The following is a 26,540-nucleotide window of genomic DNA, read 5'->3' as shown; positions in this document are numbered from 1 at the left end:
GAAGTGGGGGTCCTAGATTGGATCTACTGATCTAGAGCACCCTTGGGAAATCGCCAGTGGTTCAAAGTACACTATAGCTGGGGCTAGAATGCTTTGTCTCGTCAGAATGTTAAGCGGACCGAATAAAGCGTTCAACGGTCTCGATCGTTGTTTGCCAGTGTAGCGCTGTTTGAACCACAAGGGCGGCTACTCCTGGGTTATTGTAAGAGTCCGCTAGGTGCAAACCCGGCATTCACAAATTTCTGCCAGGGTCTTGTGCCTAAAACTGTAATTTAGCTTTTCAAAAAAATATTATTCTGCAAATGGGAATGTGGAAAAAGGGATAGAGAAGTGAAAAAGACAGCCCTTTTGTAAAAAAAAAAATCGTTTTCATTTTTTTAAATCATTAGATCTGCAAGCTTGTGCACTGTGAGTGCGTGAATATCTTAATGTGAAATGTGTTCTTTGTCATAGTAACAATCTTTTTTTTAATCAAAGAAATAAAAAAAACCCTTCAACATAGTTCGGATGTGGAAAGTGTAGCAGGGATAGTTGGGTGATCAAGGAAAAAAAAAACCGAAAGAGGAACTCTTGGCTTCAGGAGATGATGTAAAAAGAAAGAGCCGACGGCTGTTCTTGACCAGAGAGGAGTTTGTCTTTCAATAAATGTACAACCTGTGAAACTGAATGTGACACGTAACATTCCTTGGGCTGCAGAGATTTGGGGGGGGGGTGCTGCGGCCAGCATCTCCGGGCACACCTGGGTCTGATGCTGCATCTCGCGTTGCCCAGTGGGGGGGGAGGGTTGTTCTGTTGTGGTTGCCTTCAGCTCCTGCCAGGTGTGTGTGTGTGGGGGGGAACAGAGGCTGCTTTTTAGTTGGCCCACCCATCTGACACCCACCCCCCTTCGGAGGAGGCCCTGGATGGCCAAGCAGGGAGACTTGGAGCCCTGGAAGGTGATCCTTAGCAGGTTCACCAGGGCAGGAACATACAGGGGGGCCTTGCCAGGGAGGGGGGCTGGGGGGGGTCCTGAAAGGTAAGCCTGTCTGGCCAGTCCTTCTCCCCCCTCCCTGTGTCCTTAAGCCCCCAGCTGCTCCCAGGAAGGCCGAGGGGGGGGGATGGTGGAAATTTGCTCCTTTTCACCCTCCCCGTCCATTTCGGAGGTGGCCAAACGGGGACAGCTCTCACATGGATGGAGGACCTGCCTGACCCTGTGGAGAAAAGTTGTGGGAACCCACGTAGCTTCCCGAGCAGGAGCATGGTCTCCTTCCGGGACTCGGGAGGCTTCTGGAGAAGGCCGGCTGGCGATCCCTTATAAGGGGAGGACTCCATGTCCCTCCTCTTCCTTCCCCACAGGGAAGGGGCCGGGGTCACTGTGGGCTTCATTCAGAAATGGCGTTCTCCTTTTCCTCCTTTTGTTTTGAAAGAACGGAGTCTTTGCGCTCATGTTATGTTTTATATTTTATTTTCTAAGGGGATACAAACTTTGAAGAGGGACCAACAGCCCCACTGTTTACAATGTGTACATCTAGATATGTATGCACCATCGGTATCTATCTATCTATCTGTCTATCTATCTGGCATTCATACTTCTTGTAGTACAGTAAACGTGTTTTATCATGCAATATATTAGGGGGGGAAAACAGTAACACATTATCTGCTTGGTTTCTGCCCCAAAGGGTTCGAGTTTGTTTCTTACTGTGCGTTTTCTCCTGCAACCCCCCCCTCGTCTCCTCCGACTCTGGGACAGTCTTCAGAGCCCTGGTTCACTTAGGCAGGGGGGGCAGTGGCTCTCACCCTCTGCCCACCCCCACCCCCCTCCAGCATTCCTCTTTCAGGGGCCTTCTCTCTTGTTATAAAAAACAAAACAAAAGACAAAAAACTTTTTACCGAGTGAAACAATGGGCACCACCTTTATTGCCATTCTCACCAATGTAAATACTGATGCTAACGGAGAATTTTGACTTTGCATTCTGTCACAATACTTGTGTTCAAATAAAAATTGCCAAAAAAAAGGGTTTTGTGTAAGCCTCTGTTGAATTGGTCTTGCGGGGCAGTTCTGGGAAAGGGATATTGTAAAGGTGGCTTTGCCTTTTGCTAGGCATGTTATGGGTAGCCTAAGACGACTCCCACCAGCACTGACAGGGCAGGTCACTAACAGAGAAACAAAGGCCCACTCTCTTCTAGCACGGATGAGGTTATATCTAGTTGGGTTATGAAACGTCTGCAGGAAAGCAAGAGATGCTCAGCTGGCACCTCTAGATGTGCCCAGGACTGCCAGCTTCCAAAAGATCAACTCTACTTGTTTGGTTGTTTTCTTGCAGACATTTCATAACCCAACTAGGTAACCTCATCAGTGCTGGAAGAGAGTGGGGCTTGCTCCCTGTTGATCTATTAGTGACCTGCCCTGTCAATGCTGGTGGGAGTCATCTGGGTGCTTCCTTGATTAGGCTTGATTTCCTCTGAGCTTATTTGCCTGAGTTCTGGCCTCTGGCTTCCCTATTCTGGCCATTCTCCGTGAGAACCCAGGGTGCTCCTGCCAATCCCAGCCGTCAAACGGATCAGCCCTCCGCCGGCTTGCGTTCCAAGAAGTATTTGCGTTCAGTTTGTGTCTTGTGGTATTACAGTCCATTGATGTGCCCGATGTCCAAATTGGTTTGGTTAAGCTGTTTCTGACAACTTCAGTAATGGTGCCCTTTTCAGAAGCATCGTCCTGCAGGGACACGAGAGCTCCTTGGGGGTGACAAAGACCCTCCAGAAAGCCAAAGGCATTTGGACTCTTAGAAAGGACTTCAGGGTCAACATGGAGCTGGACAGCTCCAACTGCACCAGCCTCCAGGGGGCCAGGAGGTCGAGCAAGCCTGCTCCCCCGTCCCCCCACAACAGCTTAGGAGTTATTTCTGACCTTCCAGAAATGGAGAAGAACTGACCTGGGTGAGATTGAAAAGAGGTTGCTGAGGGGACCCCAGTCGTCAGATGCTCAGATGTTCATACCATCCGTGGTTGTCTGAACCCAACCCATCCAGAGAGTGATTTCCCTGTGAATTCTATGCACCTCATTTCATACCTTCCAGCCTTCCTGGTCATGCATAGAAAAGGAGATGAGATCGCTTTGCTGGGTGCCCCGTATCCTCCAAGCTGAATGCAATTTTAATGAGTTTTTCAGGATGATTGACAGCTCTAATTAAAAGCACAAAGTTGGTAAAGGAATCGGCTGGCCTGTCAAATGGCAGTTAAGCCTGGAGGATGGCAAAGGGAGCTGTCACTCCCTATGTGGGAAGCTCCAGGGTTTTGAGACCTGCCATTCTTCTTTACTACGACTCGGGCCAATAGCCACTACCTCCTCGCAGATGGGTCGGGATCAACCTGGACGGTTGTCTGGAAGCTGTGTGTCTCCAGGGCAAGGAGCAAGATGGAGAGAAGTGAAGGAGGAAGCTGGTGAGCCCCCGAGGAGGACAGTCGCTGCGTTGTCCAAGGTCTGAGTCCTTCAGTGGAGGAGGAGGAACATCCAAACACGGGCTGGTGTGCAGGATCTCCTGGCACAGTTGGGGTGTGCTTTGAGTGTGGGCCCTGTGGGGCTGTTGTGGCATTGGCTGTCGGACCGTGCGGGGCTTCTGGAGCCGAGGCCTGCTGACTGCAGACACCCCTTTGCCTTACACCAAAAGTAAGGCTCTGGTGCCATCTTGGGGGTTCCCAAAGATGCCGCGTTGTGCAGCAAAGTGCTTTGCGTCATGTTTTTAGCTCAGCTATTCTGGAGCCTCAGCGTCTCGAGTGCAGAATCTGCTTACAGGTTTTGGCCACAACTCAGCCGAAAATTTCCGTTGCTAAGTGAGGCTTTTGTCAAGTGAGTTTTGCCCCATTGTGTGACCTTTCTTGCCACAGTTGTTAAGTGAATCACTGCAGTTGTTAATCACACGATTGTTAAGTGACTTGGGCTTCCCCAGGTGACGTTGCTTGTCAGAAGGTCACAAAAAGGGGTTCATGTAACCCCGGGACACTGCGACCATCGTAACTCTGAGTCAGTTGCCAAGTGTCCGAATTTTGATCAAGTGACCATGGGGGAATGCTGCGACGGTCGTAAGTGTGAAAGTCGGTCATAACTCATTTTTTCCAATGCTGTTGTAACTTTGAACGGTCACTAAGCAAACGTATAAGTCAAGGACTACCTGTATTTTGCTTTATTCCCCTCCTGCTCTTCCGGGTGCTCCCTTGTCCCACAAGTGCCCGACTCAAAGCCAGTTTTCCTGTGCTGCGACAGCAACTTTGTGATGAAGCCCCTTCCCCAACCTCTGGGGACGTCGCTGCAGCTGGGGAACCCCAAGAGGAATCCCGGCTCGAGCAAAGATTTCCCATTAACCAACACGATCAAAGCAGAAGCTTCTGGGCTGCCAGACGCCTCCTGACCTTTTGGCTACTGGTCCCCTGGCCTTCTCCGTGCTCAAGTGTTAGCTGGCTGGAGCTGATCCCGATCAGTTGAGGCCGCTCTCCCAAACGTAAAAGAGATCACGCCAAGTTGGAGAAGAGAAATAGGGATGGGTGTGAAAGCGATTTGCCAATGGAAAGGAGCATGATGTCTCTCTCCATTCTTCTTTGCACATTGGTCAGCCCAGGGCTCCCCAACCTTGGCAACTTTAAGACCTGTGGAATTGGGGAATTCTGGGAGTTGGTCCTCAAGTCTTAAAGTTTCCAAGCTTGGGGAGCCCTGTGTTAGCCCATTGTTTTTTTCAGTCTTGGCTACTTTATGACATATGGACTCCAACTCCTAGAATTCGGGGAGGTGCTGTCCACAGTCATAAAATTGGGGGGAAAAAACCACTGTATTAGCCACACACACCATCTAGTGGACAATTTTATAATCTGGTACCTCTTTGTTTTCTGCTCCACAGTTAAGTTTCTGCTGTGGCTGTTCTTGACCTTAATTTTTCTATCAGATTTGGAGCATTTGGCTGCCCATTCCTTGCTAGGTTAACTAACCTTTGCTGATGGCTTATGAGTCCAAAGTTGGGGGGAGGGCAGGGAAGGAGAAAGTCGTCCTCAGCGGCTCTCCAGAAAACAGCGGCTAGAATGAAGAACTTGGGATGGAGGGAGATGCCCATGGTTAAATGAGCCACTACCGCCATCTAGTGGCAAGTGAGGGGATCCCGCATACATCTCCATTGTTATTTTTTTATTTGGCGCGCAGGATAGAGCCAATGGATAACAGTAATAAAATTACATGGAAGGACAACATAATACTGCGGTACGTATGTGATGGAAAGATGTAGTCAGTTTTGTAAGGTTGGGGGAAGTAAAATGTCATCGCTTACATTTTCAAGTACATTGATTCATAAGAGCTGCTGTTCTGTATATTAATATTAATATTCTGCATATTAATATCTAGGGGGAGGGCAAGATGGCTCAGTGGTTAAGAAGCTGAGCCTCTCAGCTGAAAAGTTGGCACCCGAGTTCAAGACCTGAGCTCGGTGCTCTGTGAGTTCCCATTCCTGCCCCCACTCCTGCCCACCTAGCAGTTCGAAAACATGCAAATGCGAGTAGATCAATAGGTACCACTTTGGTAACAGCGTTCCGTGTGCCTTTGTGCCACAGAAATGTCTTCGGACAATTCTGGCTCCCTCGGCCAAGAAACAAAGATGACCACCACCCCTTAAAGTCGGATGTGACTGGAAAGGGAAACCTTTATCTTTTATATTAATATCCGGGTCAGAAAGGTGGGTTCTTCTCAGCTAAAAGCAGCAGATTGTGTCCTCTTGTCCTAGCCTGGGCAAAAAGGTCACTTATTCTGGCCAAAATCTGTCCATTCTCTGGTGCAAAGGCAAAGATGCAACATACGGACTCAGTTTGTTTACTTTTTATTGTTCTGCTTTATTAGCTTATAGGTCTTAAGAACAATGCAGCCAGCTACTTGCACGTCTTTTGGCCACAATGGAAAACGAGGGCAGATAAATTGTGCGTTGTTTCAATGGAAGATTGAAACTCCTGGCTTTTTTTTTTAGCAGTAACTGCCCTAAAATAGGAGTTTTCAGATCCTTGGTCTAAAATCTGCTTCGCTTCAGAGGTGCCTGCATTTCTTTAAGCCTCCATGGGGAATTTTTTTGGGGTGCTCCCAGAAGGGACACTGAGAAATCCTCAACAAAGAATAGAAAAATTGTTAAAATATTATTTGCTGCTCAGAGAGCCTCGGATGAAGTCCAAGGCTGGAACAAGTAAGAAATCTACTTGAGATGTTCAGAGAAATTCAGGTGTTTTAAGAGATGTTTAGTTTCCATTTAATTAGTGAGTATTACAGTATTGAGATCCGGCCTGAATTCAAACGCGGCCACTTTAAGACGCGTGGACTTCAACCCCCAGAATTCCAAGCCAGAAAGTCCCGCACACCTCCTGCGGCTAGGAACTGTGGGAGCCGTAGGCAACCGGGCTTCCCCTGCGTGTTCGAGACTTCAGCTCCCAGCAGCCCCTGCGCAAAGCAAGAGCTGGTGGGAATTGCAGGCGCGCCCTTCAAGCAACGGCCAGAGCGCGGACCCACAATGCCTCGCGCTCGCCCACCGCGGCGGGGTTTTGCATAGCTCCGCCTCGCCGCCCCGCCCGAAAGGAGGGGATTCCGCGGCCGCGACTCCCTCCTCCCCGCAAGAGGGCCGTCCCAACGCGACTCCGCTTTGCGTAGCCCCGCCCACGGTTGCCGTGGCGACGGCCGACGCGCCCGCCGGAGCTCTGGGCGGAGTTTTCGAGCCGGTTCCCGGAGCGCTTCGGCTGTCCAACCGGTGCAGCTCCGCCCGGCAGCCCGCCGGCCCTTCCCCGGCCGAGGATGGCGGGGCGGCGAGAGGAGCGGGAGCTGCAGGGCTTCCTGCGGGACGTGGACGAAGTCGGTGAGCCCGGCTTGGTCCTCGGGCGTGGGGGGGGGAGGGACGCGGGGGGCAGCCAGCCCCCCCCCGGCTCGCTCTCTCTCTCTTGGCGGAAAGAAGGGGGGGCGAGACCCCCTCCCCAAATCTGCCCGGTTTTGCGGCACTTCTCCAGCCGCCCCCCCCCAGCCGGTGGTCTCCCCATCTGACTAAAGGCAGGGGAACCCCCCCCGCCCCCAAGGCAGCCCCTTCCCTGCCCAGCCCGTCCTTGGAGGCCTTGCAGGAGGCTGGCGGGTGGGTGGGTGGGTGGGTGGGTGTCTGCCGGGGTCCTTCTGTGCAAGGGTAGAGGAGAAGCCCCCCATTGATGGGTGACGGGATGAGAGGGATTGAGGGTCCCCGGTTGGATTGCTGCCCACCCCGGCCCCCTTTTGACCCCTCAGGACCTTCAGATCTCTTTGGTTTCAGGAAAAGAAATTCTCTCTCTTTTTTTCCTCTTTCAGGGAGATCACCCAGTGGTCCCATTTTCCCTTCCTCTTCCCCCCCCCCCATTGCATAGTGGTGACCTCGTCTGAGGGTCCTTCTGGGCTTCCATTGCAGCTGCCATCTTGACTTTTTTGACCCCCTCTCCCCTCTGGCAAATGTTCCCAAGCCTTAGAACTCCTGACTGGCCCTACGCTACTTTTCCTGTTTCCCAATGACCTGTTTGCCTTTAAAAACGCAGCGGCCTTGATTGACGGCCTGAAGTCCAGCGATCCGGCCATCCAGGAAAAAGCCATCGCAGATACCGAGAAGAGACTCGGGTCCATTTCAGGCAAGGAGGGAAAGAAGCCGAAGCCCAAAGTGGACAGGACGGTCATCAACACGCAGCCTCCGCCGGTAACCCTGGAGGTCCTTCGGGAACAAACCAGGCATCCTGGTTCCAATAAATGGGACCGAACAAGTCAGTTTTCAACAAGTGATCCGGGCCTCTTAGCCATTTTAGCAGCCGAAGGGAAAGGGCGACTTTCCACACAAACACACTGTTTGGGGTTCAGAAGCCTCTGGTAGTAAGCGTGCTGTTGAAGGGATACATACATCTAGTCCTCAACATACAGCAGTTCATTTAGTGACCGCTCAAAGTTACAACGGCACTGAAAAAAGTGACGTATGACCGTTTTTCACACTTATGACTGTTGTGGCATCCCCACATTCAGACTTTTGGCAACTGACTCATACTTATGACCCGCCGCAGTGTCCCGGGGTCAGGCGATCCCCTTTTCCGATCTTCTGCCCAGCAAAGTCAATGGGGAAGCCCGATTCACTTAACAACCGGACTACTAACGTCACAACTGCAGGGATTCACTTAATCATCGTGGCAAGAAAGGTCGTAAAATGGGGCAAAACTCACTTAACAAATGTCTTGCTTAACAAGAGAAATTTTGGGCTCAGTTGTGGTCGTAAAATGAGGACGACCTCAGAAAAAGCCCTAGCTTAAATAAATGCATCTCCCCTCCCCCACCCCCTCCCGGACCCCAAAGGTGGATTTGAAAAATAGCTTTCTGCTGGATCCAATGGAAATCTTTTTTCCATCCGCTCTGGAGTGTCGGGAGAATCACGGCTGGGAAGGGAGGACATTTGGATGTCGCTTTCTAACCTTTCATGGAATCCCTTACTTCTGAGAAATTCTGGGATGGATGCAGACCCAACCCTGGCCCCTCAAAGAGGCTCGGTTGTCTGGCTGGGTTGTGTCTTCTAAATCTCTTAGTCCGGTTTATCCAGACGTGTTTAATTTAATTTTAGTTATTTTAGAAGAGTTTTATCCTCACTTTGTTATTCTACTATGCCCACTTAGGTTATAATGCTAATAGGGTACCGGTATATAATCCTGCAAAAGACAAAATATTCAGTTCTTTAAATGAATTAATCAGATGGTAACTCTAGTCCAGTTCTATTTATGCAACTTCTTGTACTTGTTCTGCGCATAGGGATCTGTTCAGAATTGACCCTCTACAATTTTTGGCCCCACAAAGAGAATTTTTTTGGAGGGGGAAAGTTCTGCTACAAACAACAGCGGTGAGCTATTAAAGCCACTTAAAGCATCCGCCTGCAGCTGCATTTGCCCAACTGAGATGCCTGCAAAACCCCCGGCCAAATTGTTTTTTCTATCCTGTGCCCAGAATAATCGGGGCCTTTTGTTTGTTTTCATTCCACCGGGTGGATTTTTAAGGTTATTGACTGAAATTAACTTTGACAGCTTTGGAAACACTTTTTGAGGTGTATGTTATAGTGCAAGTTGGGTTTAAGTGGCTCTGAAAAATGAGTCTGATTCATTTTTCTCACTTCTGTTTCTGTCATGCAGAAAAGGCAACGTCTCCTTCAAGCTGAGCTCCAACTTGGGGTGACTTCAAGGAGACGTCTCCGTTCTTGTTCTGGGCTCCGGGCGGGGGCTGTCCTCCTCCGGCTGGGGGTGTTTAGTCTGGGGCTTCTGGTCTAGCCACCGGACCTGCGGCCATTCTTGGGTGGTCTCCCATAAAAATAGTAATTAATAGGCATAATTAGTGGAATAATTAAACCTGACCCTTCTTAGTTGACCAGCCTAAGCAAGCTGCTGCTGCGACAAAGTAAAGACTTATATAATAGGACCTCTGGTGATATCATCCAACTGGGTTTCTTGTCAGCAATGCAGAACTGATCTGTCTCTGCCTTCCTCCACAAGATGTTTTCCCCATTCCCAGATTCATTCCTTCCTTCCTTCCTTCCTTCCTTCCTTCCTTCCTTCCTTCCTTCCTTCCTTCCTTCCCACAGACTCCAGCTGACTTTCGGTTTTCCTTCTACTCTTCTAGGGATTGCCAAGTCAAGAGGAGACAATGAATCCAGGTAAGACCCATCAGTTCTAAAATCAGAACTGGGTCCAGTTATTTACTAAATACATTAATTATCCTTCATTGGCTGGAAGGTGCAATTCAGGGTATATTAATCACTCCCTTAGCCAGAAATTAGAGAGCTCCTCTCTCTCTTAGAAACGTTGCTTTCCCCCCCCCCCTTCCTTCAAAGCATTCTGGCTGTCTGTAAATGGAAGCTTCGGACCCCAGTTCTAATTGGCTGCCACTTTAACGAATCAGCCTTTGTAGATTTCCACTTCATACCTCTGAAATGACTTTGTAATTTGACTTTCCTGTCCAAACACCCTTTGGACTGAATCTCTGTCTTTGCTTTGCTGACTTTTAGAGAGCTTCCTGGCGGCTTTAGAGAAGGATGCCCACGAGCGAGCCAGAAGGAGGAAAGAAAATGAAGCCTTGGCCAATGGTGAGGGTTGGGTTGGGTTGGCCAGAAAGAAAGTCCTGGGACTTGACCCCCAAGGATCTCGGCTCCTGGCAAAGGTTTTGTGCGGCAATTGCTAAGCACATTGGTTTGTGCTTACAATTGTAAGCCGCCCTCAGTCTTCAGAGAAGGGCGGGATATACGGTAAATGGGATTTTTTTAAAAAAATCAAGCCTCCAGCAGTTTTGTGGACTGTCAAGAGTTGCTTGCTTGATCTCAAGGCATCATCGCAGCTCAACTGACAGCAGAGAGGCTCTTACAGTTCATCAACACCAGTGGAAATGGATGGTTCTTGGATCACAAGAGGGTCTACAACAACTCGCTATGGCTAACTCGCCGCCGGACAAAAGTGCTAATATCAAAAAAATAGTGGAATAGAATCATTAAGGAAAGGATGCCAAAGGAGGGACTAAATGAAATGAGAATGACAAAACTTAAAATAATGTTTTAATTATTTTAAATAATTAAATTGAATTATTGAGTTGTCCCGCAGCAAGTTGTCCCATGGTGAGCTGGCCGTGGCAAGTTGCCCCGTGCCGCCACAAGAGCCTCCAATTTTCCAGCCTGCAAGCTGAGCGTAACGGCCACAGCCCCGTCGGGCAGGGCAGGCTAAGGAACGGGGCCCACACAGACCCAAAGCTACTTTTATTAAACAGACACAGGAACAGAACTGGGCAAGGCTGAATGAGTTTCCAGACCCCCCCCCTTTTTAATCTTCCCTGTGGGTTAAGTGGGGTGGGGGTTTCACAAGCTGCTTTCTCCAGTCTCGTTTCTCTGATCACTGCCTCAGGAGCAGACCTTCCCTCCGTCTTTGGAGGCCTTTCTCCATGCCCACTGCGACAACCTGACTTTTTTTTCCCCCCCAAAAAAATGCCTTCGGTTATTCCTCTTTCCCGCAGCCCTGAAAGACAAAGGGAACGACGCTTTCAGCAAAGGGGACTACGCTTCAGCTGTGCAAAACTACACAGAAGGCCTGAAGAAGCAAAAGGACGTGCCAGCCTTGTATACCAACCGGGCTCAGGTCAGTGTGCCAGCATGCATCGGTTTAAGGGGGCCGCCCCTTCCTCCAGGACCCCGGCACTCCAGTTGCCAGCTCCTGCCGGGGCCCTGTCCTTGGGCTGTGGCTGCTGTTTTGCAGCGTCACGCAAAGGCCAGCTCGGGCCTGCTCATCCCTTTCTCCAAGGGGCAGAAGAGATCAGAGTCTAGGGAAAGGCAGCTCTATTGGTCCTGTTCTCGGCTCTTCCTTTCTCTCAGGGATAGAGGAGGCATTGCAGGCTGTTCCCCAGCTCTGCGTGAAGGTGACCCTACATCACAGGGAAAGCCCTTCAACATCCGTAGGCAGAGGTGCCTCTCTGAAGCTCTGCATCAGATGCTTGTAAGCTTCCTTTCCTGAAAAGCTCCCCTTAGGATCCGTCCTCTGATTCTCTCAGCTCTCTTTTACTTGCAAGCCTTCTCTGGAGTGATCCTTTAGGCAGATGTAATTCTTGAGCTGAAAAATTACAGAAAATCGGGCTACCTTGGTTGTGTCCCTCAAAATTCTCTCAGCCTCAAAATTCTGCCTGAATCAAGAGATTTTCCCCTTTACAGAATCAAATCCCACAAATTTGGAGCTCAGAAAAGTGAATCTAAAGGGATCCGGGGGTCCAGATTGCCCCCCTACCCCATGAAGAAAAAAAAAGGCTAATTCCATCCCTTGGCCTCCTCTGCGGAAGCTCAGAGAAGCAGGATGAGTCTCCCAGGAGACCTGCACTTGCAGTAGTCTAGCCACAACCTTCCATCTTATTTTCTCCTAAATACATTTTTCTGAGAATATTGTAGGAAATCCAGCATTCTGAGCCAGCAATACAACCCGTGGCTATTAACTGAAACCAGCCCGCCCAGGTTTTGTGACATCAGCGATCTGGCTGGTGAATGGCTCCGTTCTTCTGCCTGGCGTTTTGAAGGAGCAGCACCAAGTCGACTTAACGTGCTTCTCCGGGCTTATTTTTGCATTAGGCCTACATCAAATTGCGGGAGTACGAGAAAGCCATTAGCGACTGCAGTTGGGCGTTGAGGGTGAGACTCGTTCCCTGCCTTCGTCCCCTGCCCTCCGTCAGAGGGGCAGAATAGGCCCAGGGGAGGATCTGGGCTCTGAGGGGCAAGGTGGCATCCAGTCTCAAAACGGCGATGGGCAGTTGGCAATGGCCTGGATTGGCTTTGGCCCGTGCGGTCCTCTGCTAGACAATTAAAAAGTAAGTGGTCATTTTTTGAAAGGGCTGAAACACCTTCGGTTTCCAGTGACACGCTGCCCCCTTCGAAGGGTTTCTGCAGGCGGAACTGCACAGCCAGGACCCCCTTTTCACACACACACACGTGCAGTGCTCGGCTTCAGCCATGCAACTGTAGCCTCCCCCCATCTTGATATTTTTAACACCTGCCCCCGCCAGGCAAATATCCCCCCCCCCGGTGCCATTTTCGCAGCCCTTATTCAGGGACATGGCAATCTGTGAATTTTGCTAAACGATTCTCTTTCCCGCAGTGCGATGAAAAATGCACCAAGGCTCTCTTCCACATGGGAAAGGCCCACCTGGCCAGGGAGCAGTTCCAGCAGGTGAGACTTCACCAGGCTCGGGGTCTGTAGTCCCTGATTCATCCCCCCCAAATGGGGCCAGAATCTCCCTGGCTAAGCGAGGCGCTTATTAAGTGAGTCAAGCCACATTGGTTTGGTTTGTTTTTTTGCTGGGAAGGTCGCAGATGGCAACCACGGGAAACACCCTCCCCCTCCCCCGCAAGGCCAGGCGCCTGAACCTTGGTCACCTGGCCATTGGGGTGCTGTGAGGGTCATAAGCACGAGGACCGGTTATAAGTCAGGTTTTTTCAGTGCCGTTGTAACCTTGGAACGCTTGCTAAACAAATGTTTGTAAGTTGGGGACTGCCTCTACTGTCTGCATGTGAGTTTTATTAGCTTGTTCAGATGCTCGTGGGTCTGCACTGTTGTGAGAAAGGAAAACAAGAAGATTAAAAAGGGGCCCCCAGGAGATAATCCTGAAGAAATCATGCTCAGAATTCTGGGAGTTGAAGTCCACAAGTCATAAAAAGGCCATGTTTGAAGACCACTTTAATTTTAAACCTCCGGTGACTCCAGTCCTTGGGGGAGAAAAAGCAGAGAGAGCATGGCTGAGTCTCAGCTGGCTGGGGCGCCCAGAAGAGCCTGCGTTTGCAGGGTTGTCCTCGGAAGTAAATTGTGAGGCCCAGATTTCAGCAAGAGGGGAGATGCATCGGTGTTTCGTGCCAGCCACGAGGCCAAGGCTTTTTCTTGGTTGCTCCTCTCTCCGTCTCTTTCTGTTGTTTCTGATGTGTCTTCCTTCTGCTTCCAGGCCAGAGAGTGCTACCTGAAGATTTTAGAAATTGACCCCCAGAAGGAGAAGCTGTGCAAAGGTAAGGCGCCCGGCTCTTCCCGTGTCACCCGCTGCCCCCCCCCCGTCCCACTCATCACGGAAAGACCAAACACGGGCCCTGAAGGGCGGGATGGGCAATTGTCCCCGGGTTGCCTCAAGCCAGGATCGCATCCTTCACCTCGGTTCATTTCATCCCCCGTTTTCTCCTCTTCTCGCCTGTCGATTCTGCCCTCCCCCCCCCCTCAGACTGCATAGATGAAATAGACCTGGAGGAAAAAAAACTCTGCGAGGAGGAGAAAGCAGCGGAGGATTTGAGGTCCGGGAAACTCACTGCCGTCGCCGTGAATGAGATGCTTCAGAAACTCGGCAAGCCGGATCAGGACCCTCTTTATTACGCAGGTGGCATTCGGCTCCTGACCGACCTGGTTGCGGCCTGTGAGTGCCCTGTAGAAGGAGCAGCCCCAGACTGAACCCCCAGTTTCCCAGTGTCCCACAAAGGGTCTTAACCCAGACACCAGGAAATGCTGCACCCTCAGCTCTTAATCCTGGGCTTCAGCTGCTAGCGAGATATTGCTTACATCTGAATGTCTCTTCCCTTGTCTGAATTGGTTGCAGGCACCGAGCAAACTTTATTTAGGACAAACGGCGGTTTCAGCATCATCACCGGCAACAAGGTCATAGGACGGTAGGTGCTCTCATCCAGAGAAGAGGGGAGAAGGGGGTCTCGTGGCACAGCAGCCCCAAGACAATGGGCAGGAAGCAGAATCGGTTCTGTGGCCTGCAGCAGGGCTGACCAGCCTCGGGCACAGCAGCAGAGTTCTACTGAGCTCCAGGCACTGTCCAGCCTTCTGAGCTGACCAGGCCAGCAAGGAAAGCAGTGTGGACATCACAAACACCAGATTGTTTGTGGCCATCAGTTCAGAGGTTTGAAAAGTGCCCTCTCAGTCCATCATAAAAAAGATGTTGAGACTTTAGAAAGAGTGTAGAGAAGAGCAACAACGATGATCAGGGGGCTGGAGGCTGGTATAAAGAACAGTGGCTGGAATTGGGTATGCCTAGTTTAATGAAGAGAAGGACGAGGGGGGACATGATAGCTGTCTTCCAATATATCAGGGGCTGCCCCAAAGAAGAGGAGGGGGTCAAGTTATTTCCCAAAGCACCAGAGGGCAGGACGAGAAGCAAAGGATGGAAGCTAATCAAAGAGAGAAGCAACCTAGAACCAAGGAGGGATTTCCTGATAGTTAAAACAATTAATCAGTGGAAGAGCTTGCCTGCAGAAGTTGTGAATGCTCCAACACTGGAAATTTTTAAAAAAGAGACTGGACAGCCATTTGTCTGAGATGGTAGAGGGTTTCTTGCCTGAGCAAGGGGTTGGACTAGATGACCTCCGAGGTCCCTTCCAGCTCTGTTCTGTTCCGTTCCGTTCCATTCTATTATCTGGGGGGCCCCTGAATCCCAACCAGTGAAGTTTCTTTGAAACCTAATGAACTTCCTGGGGCAACTTAAGGCCAAGCTGAGGAATGATCCTGTGTGTTTTCTTTCTCTGTGGGGCAGCCCACACAACTCTCTCAAAGGTTGGGGGAGATCCGTTATGCTGGAGAGATCTTTTCCTACTCCAAGCCTCCTTCCAGAAGAAAAATCTCTTCCCATATTTCCCACATGCTTTTTCTCACCAAGGAGGGGAATGTTATTTATTTGAAACTGGCCAGAGCAATCTTTCTTTCCCACCTCTGCTGACAGATGCTCAATTTGTCGGTAAGGGTATAATTTGGCACCATTATTCATTCCATTATTTCAGCCTTGAGGCCACCTTGGCAGGGAAGGTTTTGCCACGAAGGGGGAACTCACGGCCAGGTGTGGCAGCTTTTTGTTTTTCTCTGCCCAGCTTGGTCTCTTGCAAGGCTGAAAGGCTCTTTCAAAGCGTCCAGATTAGCGGCCAAATCCAGAGCTTGCATTTTGTTAGCCCGGGCAATTCTGCAGCAAGGAGTTGGCCCTTCCTTTAATCAGCCCCTTCCTTCTCCAGGGCCCTCGGCGCCAAGATCAGCTCGCCTGCCGAACTGGAGCTGGTTTGCTCTCTGCTCCTCCTCTGGCAAGCCCTCTGCAAAGGGAACGGTAATCTGCACCAGTCCTCCCTCCCGGGGTGCTAATTTTGACCCCGTCCATCTTTCAGGGAGGGCAGCTCTGCTCTTTCGGGCACAGATCCCGCTGAGACCTTGGCAAGCAGCAAAGCGATCAAAGGTCTCCGTCCGCTGCCAGGGCAGCGTTAGCACAAACCTGTGAATTGCTCCACGCCACCTTCCTGCGTGGGTGGCAAATCACCTTCCCATTTACCTGGGTAGTTCGCAGAGGCTTCACAACTTGGCTTTTTGTCCGTCTCTCTGACCTTGGGTTCTTCTCAGTCAACCTTTTCGCTGAATAATGCCGGCATTCTGGCAAGATCCCTCTTCCTTCACAAGAATTTTGTTTGCCCTTACCAAGATCCTTTATGCCTGTAAAGAGTGTAGCTGTGTGGGGGAGCCATTGTGGCTTCTGTTGAGCGTCAAGCCTGTCTGGGGGAAGGGTCCCCTGCTTAGACCCTCTGGAGGAACCAGCAATCTGGGGAAAGGAAGTGAGTTGGATAAAGGAAACTAACTTAGTTTCTTGGGCTTGCTGATGTCCAAATTTGCCTCAATCCAGATTACTAAGCGAGACACGCATTGCTTTTCCCACCTGGGCCTGAGACATAATTTGCCCTTCAGATAGGGGTGAGCAAGTCAGAGGTTTAGATTCTGCAGGCAGAACGTTCCTTTTTCCCCCCCATCGCTCCTGGAGAGAGACGGATCTCTTCACTGCGGCACAAAAGGAGGCTCCGGCGGTCGCACCATTTGGGGGAGGCAGAGGTGAGGAGGACTTGTAGAGCGTTTGGTGCAGCCCTCTGGCTGAAACTTCCTTCCGGCTTTGCTTCCTTCTCACCCTAGAGGAGAACCAGCGGCTGCTTCTAACTCATCCCGATGTGAATGCGCAGCTTCCCGCTTTGCTGTGCTCGGAGGCGCCTGAAGTCCAGCAACAGTGCATCGCTCTGCTGTCTCTCTACGCGGAGACGGAGCACGGGAGGATCCTCCTAGTCAGACATCTGAACACCACCAGGTAAATTGCACAGAGTTACAATATGGCTGCCCCCCACACACACTCCCCTGCGCCCAACTGCATCTTCCTGCCGAAGCAGAGAGAAACTCCTGGCCACCTCTTGCTGGCTGGCCGGGATAATGAGCAGAGCCCCAGCAGGTCTTAACTTTGGCAAGGTTGGACCCCGCTGCTCTAAATGGAAAGCTGGGATATACCTGGCTGAGGCATTCTGGGAGTTGGAGTCCACAGGTCTTAAACTTGCTGAGGTTGGACATCCCCTCCGTAGGGAGTAGTGGAGCTGACAGAGACTCAGAAGAGTCCCCAGCGTGGCTGGCTGGGGAATTCTGGGAGTTGAAATCCACAGGTCTTGAAGTGGCCAACGTTGGACAATCCTGATTTAGAGCTTCGATCATGTTTTAAATGTCCTTCTGAGTTAGCAAGAATCTATCCACATCATGGGAAATTAGGATAATTCTGAGGACCCCAGGTTAGCCTCCTCCTTTTCTATCCACTGAAATACCGTCCTTTGAAAAACCTTTGAACATACATTTTCTGATGAAGAGGAACGTTATGCAATGATTATATCATCGAGGTCTTTTTTCAAAAAACCCTACAGGGGTTGTTTCTAATTCTGCCAGCAAGTGTTTTCATGAGTCAGTCTCCCTTTGCCCACTTCTGTGGAAAAGCCTGCAGCTGATATCATTTATCGGTGGAACCCAGTGAATTTCTACTCTTTAACACACCCCTCTCCAATTCCCCCAGTGGTGAACTTAAAGGCCAGTTGGCATCACTCAGAAGGCATCAGAGCTATTTTGCTTCTTCCCCTGGGGGGCCAAAAATACTAGAGTTGTTTTCTACAATTTCTGCTCAGAGTTAGTGCTCACTAAGTGCTAGTCAGGCCACCCAAATTGTATTCCGCATAATTCATGGAACGCTATAGCTTTTGCTCCCTGGCGTAAGGTTTTCTGGGTACAAACTGATAACTATTCTTAAATTTTACTGTGACCAATTTATTGGAATTGTAGATCTCCTGTAGACCCCAGAGAGCATGGCTTTTCTTTTCCAGGTGGCTACAGACATTGATATCCTTAGTTAAAGTTGCTGACAGCAGAGCTGCCAGCGCTATGAATTTGCTGACCCATTTAATCCTGGAAGAAAAGTGAGTGGCATTCTCCAGCTCCTCTGTGTCCAGGTTTGAGGCTTAATAGAATTCTGATTTGGGTATAAAATGGTAAATGGTGTCTACAAGGCAAGATTTAACTCTTGGATGGCCACGTCGGTCTCTTGAAGACCAGAAGTCAAGGTCTTAACTCTCCGTCTTACTTTGCTTACAGCTTCAAAATCCAGTGCCGTATTAAACTGTCCACAGAAGCCCTGCCAATCTTTACTCAATTGCTGGTAAGCAAACCTTTTTTCTTCCTGATGTTTGTACCCCCAAGTTCTGTTTCTCGACGTTGACTCACGGATAGCCCCAGGAACCAGCTTGGCAGGACCCAGCACTAGAAATAGATGGAGGTTTTATGAAGAAGGATAACGGGAGGTTTAGGTGTTTCCTGGACACCCCCCCTTCAATCCCAGAATTGCTGTGATGGGTTGAGAGGGCGCTAGCGATGACTCCCCTTCCCCCCTCGTGAATCATCCGGAGCTTGAATCGTCTCAGCCGATCTCCTTCTGCAGGAGTTGAGGTTGCAGATAGGACCCTGGGTGCCCGGCTACAGATGATTGACAGAAGACTTATGTGCTTTGGGTTTCTTTCCCCAAAAAGCAGCTCAGAATCCATTTCAAGGTCTACTTTGAGCTCCTGAAAGATTTTCCCGTCATTCTTCCTTTTCCCCTATTTTTTTCCCATTTTGTTTTGCTGGTTTTGTTTTTCCTATTGATATCTCAACACCGGCCAACAGAAACCCAACTGTTCTCTAAAGCTGAACATTCTAGAAAACTAGATGTCAATGCTGCAAACATTGACATGTTTTTGCACTGACGATGTAAGAGACAGCCTTTTGTTTAAACTGCTTCACTTTGAATCTTGAAGGGAGGGAATTTTCTAAGGACTGTTTTGAGAAGATAAGAAAAGCCCAGGTACAGAATGGGAGGAGAGACCTCATATGTAAAACTAATTGGATAATGTGATTTATGACGTGTAGATAAGGGCGGGGATTGTGTGTGTGTTACGATGGGTTTGGGGGGAGGAGATTTCAGATTCTGGCATCCCTCCACGAGTGCTGATGTTTCGTTTCATTACAAAGACTTTTAGATAAATAATATGCCTGCAACTTGTTTGAATTGTCTCATTCATTGGAACCCTGACACTAGATCAATTAGATGGAATTTGTCAAATATTGCAGTTGCCTATGGTTTCAGACTTGACTGGGTCTCTCGCTGGGGTGCCCCAATGAAGCTGTTCTTCTTTTATCTCAAGAGCTCTTCCAAGCCCTTGAATGAGACGGTCCTTAGCCGGTGCATTGCCCTCATGGGAGACCTCTGCTCAGACATAGTCATCCGGATGCAGATGACTGAAAATCAGGAATGCTGGCAAGCTTGTTTGAGCTTCGTGGTAGGTCTCATCATTTGCTGCGGCCAGTTTATTGTCCATTCGGTTGCTTCCTCCTTTCATGCCCACCTGTCTCCTTTTTGCTCCATTAGCCTGCGGGAGGTGGGAAGCTCAGCCGACAAATAAAACCCCCTGAGTCATAACTTCTTCTTCTTCTTCTTTTTTGCCATAAGGCAGAAGTGACTGTTTGTTGCCACCTGGCCCTTCTCTAACCACGTCAATCCTCACTGCTCTGGATTTGCTTTGCTCTTATGAACTGAAGGGTTCCCTTAAAGTGGCCTTGATTTCAGTCAGAGTGTTTTGACCAACAAGTTAGTCCATCCCTCAACAATCAACTGGCTGTCGGTCTCCAGAATTTCTGACTAAGCATCAGCTCTGCCACCTTCGGCTTGGCGCCTTGCTGGCATCCTGCCATCAAAGGCTAGGAGGGAGAGGGGAGACATGGGGAGGGGGAGAAACAATGGGGCAATCAACCTTCATGTGTACAGTGATGGAATGACAGCTTGAGAAAGAGAAGGAGAGCTCGGAACCGGTTTGTGCCGGCACCCAAGGCCAGGCACCCTGAAGAAGAACGTGAATTACCCTAAACATCCCAGCATTCTCAAAGCACCTAGGCGGACTTTTATTGGCTGAAGATGGACTGGTCATGGGGGGGGAGGGCTGGGCTGTGGGAGAACTTTCTGTATCTTTTGAGCGGGGGAAATTTAGTCCTAGCCTGACTCTACTGCAACCAGCATCTTTTAGTAAAAGAGCCTGTCACTTCAACCAAATGGAGTCGAGGGTCTCTCTTTCCCAAGGGATCGGGCTGGGGCAGGCCTGACACCAAGAAAGAGAGCCAAACCCGGGTCTATTGCTTCTTTACCATAATGACCCTGGGATTCCCTGGGAGAGACTCTTCCTAGTGAGGTGTCTTTGATCAGGAGATGCTACCAAGGGATTAAGGGATGGTAGAGCAGAAGGGAATTGATCCATTTTGGAGAGTCCAAGGGATTGGCTGGTCTTGTGACGAGGTCATGTCTTCTGCTTCTGTAGAATCGATGCTGGACCGAAAACAGCGTCACCAGATATCCCGAGTGTTTGCATGCAGTCCTAGGCCTCATGATGAACCTGTCCCTGGAACCCAACTCAGTCATCGAGGTGATTTATAAATCTGCGTGGCTTTGTGGCCTCAGAACCTCTGGGATCCTCATCTGATCTCCCTCCTCTCCGTGGCAAATTCTTTCCATGCCACTCAATCCTTGGGGTGGGTGTGGGTGGCGGGCTCCTTTGAGGAATTCTGAGCTGTCAAGACGTCCTCTTTGACCTGGGCAGGCCCAGGGGTGGGGGTGGTTCAGGGAGTTACACATTTCCCCTTTATCCACATCACATCTCCACGGGGTAAGGTGGGCTGTGAAAGAGCGAGTGGTTGAGTCAACCTTCTGCCCCCCCCCGCCCCCAAGCTTTGGGTTTGAGCAGGTCTCAGCCCTGCTTGGTCCTCCTGCTTCTGTCTGTTCTTCTGTCCAAGGAAGACCACCGGTTTTGTGTCTGCCCTCCAGAGTCTTAATTAAGCTGCGGTTCTGCCCGTTGCATGCTGGCGTTCTAATCCCGATGGTTGTTTCAGGAACTTGCAGAGGAAATCTGTGACACGTGTATGTCTCTCTTCACCAGTCCAGACGGGAGGATCATCACAGTGAGTGTTAGAACACAGAACATCCAACAGGAGAGCTGGAAGGGACCTTGGAGGTCTTCTAGTCCAACCCCCCCTTCCCTGTGGGGCTCCATCTCTCTCCTATTTTCTCTAAGAGAGCCGTGGGGCTTTTGAGTCACATCCTGCCGGCGAGTCTGGTGGCTCTGGAAGAAGCTGTGAGACAAGACGTGGTGAGGAAAACGATCCGATTTCTGAAGGTAATTTGCCGTCTCCGGTGGCTCTTCCTATTTCAGAGCCTTTGTTTCCATCCCAGTGGCCTTGAAATGCTTCTGCTCAGCGCGCAAGCAGACAACTCCGTCGTGTCCCATGCCAGAGGCATGCAGCGTGAAGGCCCAATTGGCTTGTTTTCCACCTTCCCTGGTGTTATACGGGGAGCCAAGCTGCACATTGCAGATTTTAGCTGTTCTGATCCTCTGCAGTGTTCATCCTTTCAGCTAAATTCAGCAGAATCAATCAGTAGGAGCCTCTGGCTGAGTTTTTCTATGGGGTCCTTGGTGCTTCTGAGTTGGATTGTTTCCTTGAAACATTTCGTGACCCAACTAGGTAACTTCACCAATGCTAGAAGAGAGGGGGCTTTGCAGAGTGGAGGAGGAGGAGGACGATGACGACTGTGGGTCCTTGGTGCTCTCTGAGCTTGGATGTTTTCTTGAAGATGTTTCATGACCCAACAAGGGAACATCATCAGTGCTAGGAGGATGTGGGGTTTGTAGAAAGGAGGAGGAGACAACGACAGTGGGGTCTCTGGTGCTCTCTGAGCTGGGTTATTTCCTTGCAGACGTTTCATGACCCAACTAGGGAACACCATCAGTGCTAAAAGAGAGTGTGATTATACTCTTTTATATTCAGTGGTTTGCCCTGTCACCGTGGCAAGGAGCGTTATTTTCTTCGTGGTAGTTTCTTGATTAGCCTGTGGTTTACTGCTTGATTGTTGTTCTGGTATTGATCTTGGTGTTAACCTCTGGTCATCCTGGTGTTGAATGCTGGTGAGGAGGTGTTTTGGTCTTTTTATTTCTTCTTCTTTTGGCTTGTAGATTGTCTCTTTTGAACAGCATGTAGATATGGTTTATCTCTATGTGCCTGTTGATGGCTGCTTTGTCTGAGTGCCCAGCTTCCAGAAATTCTCCAGAATGTTTTTGGACTTGGCTTAGTCTAGGACCGGGGTAGGCAACTTTGGCTCTTTATGACTCGTGGACTTCAACTCCCAGAATTCCTGAGCCAGCATGGCTCAGCTTGGAAACCTCTCCCTTTCCCCTCAGCGTGGTTGGCTCAGGAATTCTGAGAGTTGAAGTCCACAAGTCATAAAAGAACCCAGGTTGCCTACCCCTGGTCTAGGATGATCACAGTTTTCTGGTTGAAACTATTGCTTAGTCTGTCCAGGTGTTGAGCAACCTTCCGACTGCTACTTGGTGTTCATAGATACACTCCACCATTCTTCTACTTGTTTGTCCTACACAGTGGCTGTTACAGTTTTTCTCATTGTTCTGGTCAAAACAGAAGCACATGACTACGTCCCTTAACGTATCTTCAGATCAGCAGCAGCTTCCCAAACGTTTTCTTACCACCTCCTCCTTCCAAGGTCTTTTAGCTGGAGGTGTCGGGGGGGGGGGTCTGTTCTGCCAATGTCGTGAGCCCTACTTCCCTCTCTGCCTTGGGGCAGAGGTGACCTTCCCTTCAGAGAAAGCCCTCCCCTGGGCCCTCTTGATCAGCTCACGGTGACAAACTCCGCAAGCCAGCGGTGCAGAATGGAGCAGCCTGTTCCCTCCTGGCACCTTTCATGCGCCCTTGGTTCCTGGGCAGCTTTCCGTCCTCAGCTGCTTCGCCAAAGAATCAGAGACCAATGGGCGGTCAGAGCAGGGAGGGGGTGGCTGAGGAAATACCCAGGCGGTAGATGCGAAGGGGCTCCTGGCACATCAGAGCAGCAGTAAGAAGAACATCCAGGTTCCACATTCACACGCTGCCCGAGGCAGAGCACCGGAAGAGAAAAAATGGGGTGGAAAGGAACAGCCAATGTGGAATAGATGCCTTGGGGGTCTTCGGGGAGAGGAGAAACGGGATGCAGGCTGGTTTTGCAGTGTTAGGAGGGAGGAGATTTGGGTCTGAATGCTGGTAGGTACAGGTAGCTACTGTCCCATGAAGCACTTAATCCAGTGTTTTGCAAACCTGGCTGCTTGAAGATGTGTGGACTACAACTTCAGTTGAATTCTGGGAGTTGAAGCCCACACATCTTCGAGCAGCCAAGTTTGCAAAACACTGGATTGATCCCTACCTAGCAATAACTTGTTTCACCTCCAGAACACAGAAATACCTGCACAGCATCAGACCCTGGGTGGGTCTCAGCTCAGGAAGCTGGTTTTTCTCAGGGGGAGCTCTAGTCTTCTAGCTTCTTCTCCCTGCAGATGCTTAGAACTTGCAACATTAAAAGTCTCCAAAGACCTAAAAAGTGAAGTTATTTCTGCAGTATAGGGTTTCTGGAGACAAGTCTCTGCTTTTGGTGTGTGTGTGTGTGTGTGTGTGTGTGTGTGTGTGTTGTCTTTTCCTGTCTCCAATCTAGGCTGGTGGGCAAACCACGACTGGTTATGCCATGAAGGTCCTTGCCACTTGTGCCAAGAATAGCCGGCTGGCTCTGACGCAGATTGTGAAGCTGGATAAGAGTAAGTGCCGCTGCCTTCTACTCAATCCAGGGCAGTGTTGTTCAAACTGGGCAACTTTCAGAGATATGGACTTCAACTCCCAGAATTCCCCAGCCAGCGTGGTTGCCTAGGGAGCTCTGGGAGTTGAAGTCCACCCTTCTTAAAGTTGCTAAAGTTGAGCAACCAGCCCAGAAATGCCAGAGAAGTGATAGGATGGCCTCTGGAGTACGTTCCTCCCTTTCTTAAAAAATAGCTTTGTGGGGCAGAACCTTTGAGGCATCCTCCCAGTTCCAGCTTGCTCAGAGAAATAGGACTGCTGGCCAAAAAGGATCGCCTTCCTTTAGAGCAGTTTTTCTCAGCTGAGGTTCCACAAGAAGGCATGATTGCAAAAATAAAATATACAATTTTTTTGTAACTGTGTACACCATGCAGTTCTAGTGCTCACAGCCCTGGGAATTCAGCTACCAGCCTGCCTGCTGTTGTAGAACACGGCTAGGTTGGAATTGTATCATTAAGTTTTTATACGTTTTGTTCCTCAAGAGCCAAAAACTATTTCAAGGCTTCTGTCCTTTGCGATTGTGGTGACATGCAGACAACAACACATATATGTAGGCCTGCCCTTTGTGTCCCTCCCCATTGTACACTTGCGGACCTCACGGCAGCCTGTCAGAATGCAATGAATGTTTCTGGGCAAGATTTGTTTCACTTGTAGGTATTTTAGTCTTGCGTGTTATATTTTAAATTTTATGTTGTAGAGAATGCCTTATTTTAATTGTGATGCTTCTGACACAAATAAACAAACACGAGGACTCTTTCTGGAAAGCTCCAGTGGCTCTGTTCTCCAGTCAAAACCTTTATTTCTTTTCAGTCCTGGGACCAGTTGGCTTCCTGGCCCTCTAATCCTTCCTTCCTCTGGGTGCTGCTGGAGGCTGTTGACCTCCTTGTTGGTTGGTTCAGTCTTTTCCAAGAGGGAGAGTTTGATTGGCAAGGCCTCCCCCTCTGCAACCGGAGAATTCAGCCATTCCTCCTTCCATCTTGCCTTTCCACGAATCCCTTTGGCACTGAGGGAATTAATCTTCCATGGCCTCTCCTCCAGAATGCAGCCTGTTGCTGAAGCTTCTGTCCTGGCCGAACGAGGGGGTGGCAGGCAACGCTGCTTTCTGCCTGGAGAAATGTCTGGAGGTGCCTGGCACAGCCACCAACCTGCTGGACACGGATGTGGTCAGAACCCTCTTGAGAGTCACCACAGGGAGCACAAGGGCTTCCGTGCAAGAGAATGCAGCCATCGCCTTAGGGAAGCTCTGCGCAGCTGACGCCAGGCAAGTCTTCTTCTGAGTGGCCTGGCCAGGAATTGTCCTATCCCTTTATGTTTCTGAGAACCTTTATGGATGGAGTCAAATCCTCCCCCCCCCCCCCGATTTGAAGCTTCCAAAAAAATTATTTGGTATCTTCTGGAACTCCCCCTGGTGTGTGGTGTGAGACAGAAGCTGGGAGAGTGGTGGGGGTGCAGGTCTTCATCTGTGAGAAGTTCTTCATTCTCTGGAGAGGTTCTCCTGTTAGGCGACTTCCTCGTCACTTTGATAGTCTCACTAAACCAGACTTGGAGAGAGTAGCCAAAGCTGTAGTGCCAACTTCCCTCAACCCTAGGAGGTCTCAAGAGTTTGCTTTGGGGTGAAGTTATGTAAGGTCAGAGCTGGAAGATTGCTTGGCTGTGATCCAAAAGGGGTTGGTAGAATCCTGCTGATAGAATTAGTTGGGTTTTCCATCTGCAGTCAGTGTAAAGAAGGCGTGCATCCTGTTTGGACCACAGGAATCGGCCAAACCTAGAAGAATTTCACCCATTAAATGGAAGTATCTCATCCTGATGGTTCTTCCGTCCCCCAAGCCAGGGGATACCTGATCAAGGTATCTGTGCTCGCCTTTGGCATTTAAACGCACCCTGCTTGAATTGGAGTAGCTTTCCCTGCATGCAGAAGGACCGAGGTATTTCAATGTATTTGGAAAGAGAAAGGCTACATAAAGACACCCAGAAGTTCTGCCTAAATGAGGTCAGGTTCCAGAGCAATGAGAACATGAAGCCACCAAATTTTGGGGAAAATGAAGCCCTCCCCTCAGACTGAAATATGTCCCGTGTTGTCCTTCTGGGATAGAATGTCATTGCCCTCTTCTGCTTGCCGACAGGTCTTGTTGACCGCCACACAGAATTTTCTTTTGAAGCTGCTGCCTTCAGCTCTGTCTCGCCAGCATCTTTTACATCTGGCTTTGCTGTCTCTGTGGTCTTTGCAGGCACACCATCCGGCTGCGGGAGCTGAACGGAATGGCGGCCCTGAGCGCTTCCGCCGGGAAGATGCAAGGCTGTTAGGGTGCCAGCAGATGGTCCAGAGAGGGTTTCTGTGGCCAGCCCTGTCTCCGGCTGGAATTGTGCTTTTTTTTCACAATAAAGAGGATTAAAAATGGGGTGGGCCGGGGGAGAGAGAGAGGGTCATAAAAATATCAAATATAATAAACCGCTTGGAACAGTGCCTGGATTAAAGTGTTTTCCTCTGCTCCTAAAACTGCAGCAGCAATTCTAGGAAACTGTTCCTTATCCAGGTAGGAATTGTCACTTTCCAAAGGAGCCTATTTAAAAATTAGGGAGAAGAGGTTACTTGAGATTGGGCCATCACACAGACCCAGTCCGGCTGGATCCCTTGGGATTTGGGGATCTTGTTTTCATCCTTTCCTTGAGCACAGCTCCCCTGTTTCTGAATGTTTCATGCTGCGAATGCTGCCTATGGATAGATTGCAGGCTTCAGGCCAAGGTTTGCCTTCAAATATGTCCACATCCTAGTGGACAATTTTTTAAATAGGAGCCAGCCTTGTGCTGCAGCTGCCCAAAATGCCAGTGCAATCCTAGGCTACATCAACAGAAGGACAGAAACAAGATCACGTGAAGTGTTAGTACCACTCTGTAATGCCTGGGTAAGGCCACACTTGGAATATTGCATCCAGTTTTGGTTGCCATAATGTAAAAGAGATGTTGAGATTCTAGAAAGTGTGCAGAAAAAAGCAACAGAGATAATTAGGGGACTGGAG

At 49.8% G+C, this 26,540-nt stretch overlaps 1 protein-coding gene across 1 annotated transcript; it reads left to right on the top strand.

The window, feature by feature from the left end:
* Window positions 1-6,781: 6,781 nt before the first annotated feature.
* Window positions 6,782-25,906, top strand: TTC12 (tetratricopeptide repeat domain 12; the record flags this gene model as incomplete). The annotated part of the gene is made up of 21 exons (XM_081333398.1): window positions 6,782-6,842; window positions 7,537-7,691; window positions 9,638-9,671; window positions 10,023-10,100; window positions 11,015-11,136; window positions 12,111-12,170; window positions 12,634-12,705; window positions 13,472-13,532; window positions 13,739-13,927; window positions 14,108-14,177; window positions 15,516-15,604; window positions 16,450-16,618; window positions 17,664-17,756; window positions 17,932-17,995; window positions 19,017-19,151; window positions 20,181-20,285; window positions 20,749-20,817; window positions 20,931-21,032; window positions 23,387-23,486; window positions 24,562-24,784; window positions 25,752-25,906. The coding sequence occupies 21 exons, from the start codon at window positions 6,782-6,784 to the stop codon at window positions 25,825-25,827; spliced, it is 2,127 nt and encodes a 708-aa protein (XP_081189524.1). The 3' UTR covers window positions 25,828-25,906.
* Window positions 25,907-26,540: the final 634 nt, after the last annotated feature.

This window comes from Vipera berus, assembly GCF_964194415.1.
Source record: "Vipera berus genome assembly, chromosome: 8".
Taxonomy (NCBI): Eukaryota; Metazoa; Chordata; class Lepidosauria; order Squamata; family Viperidae; genus Vipera; species Vipera berus.
This window is presented reverse-complemented; position numbering and strand designations above follow the sequence as displayed.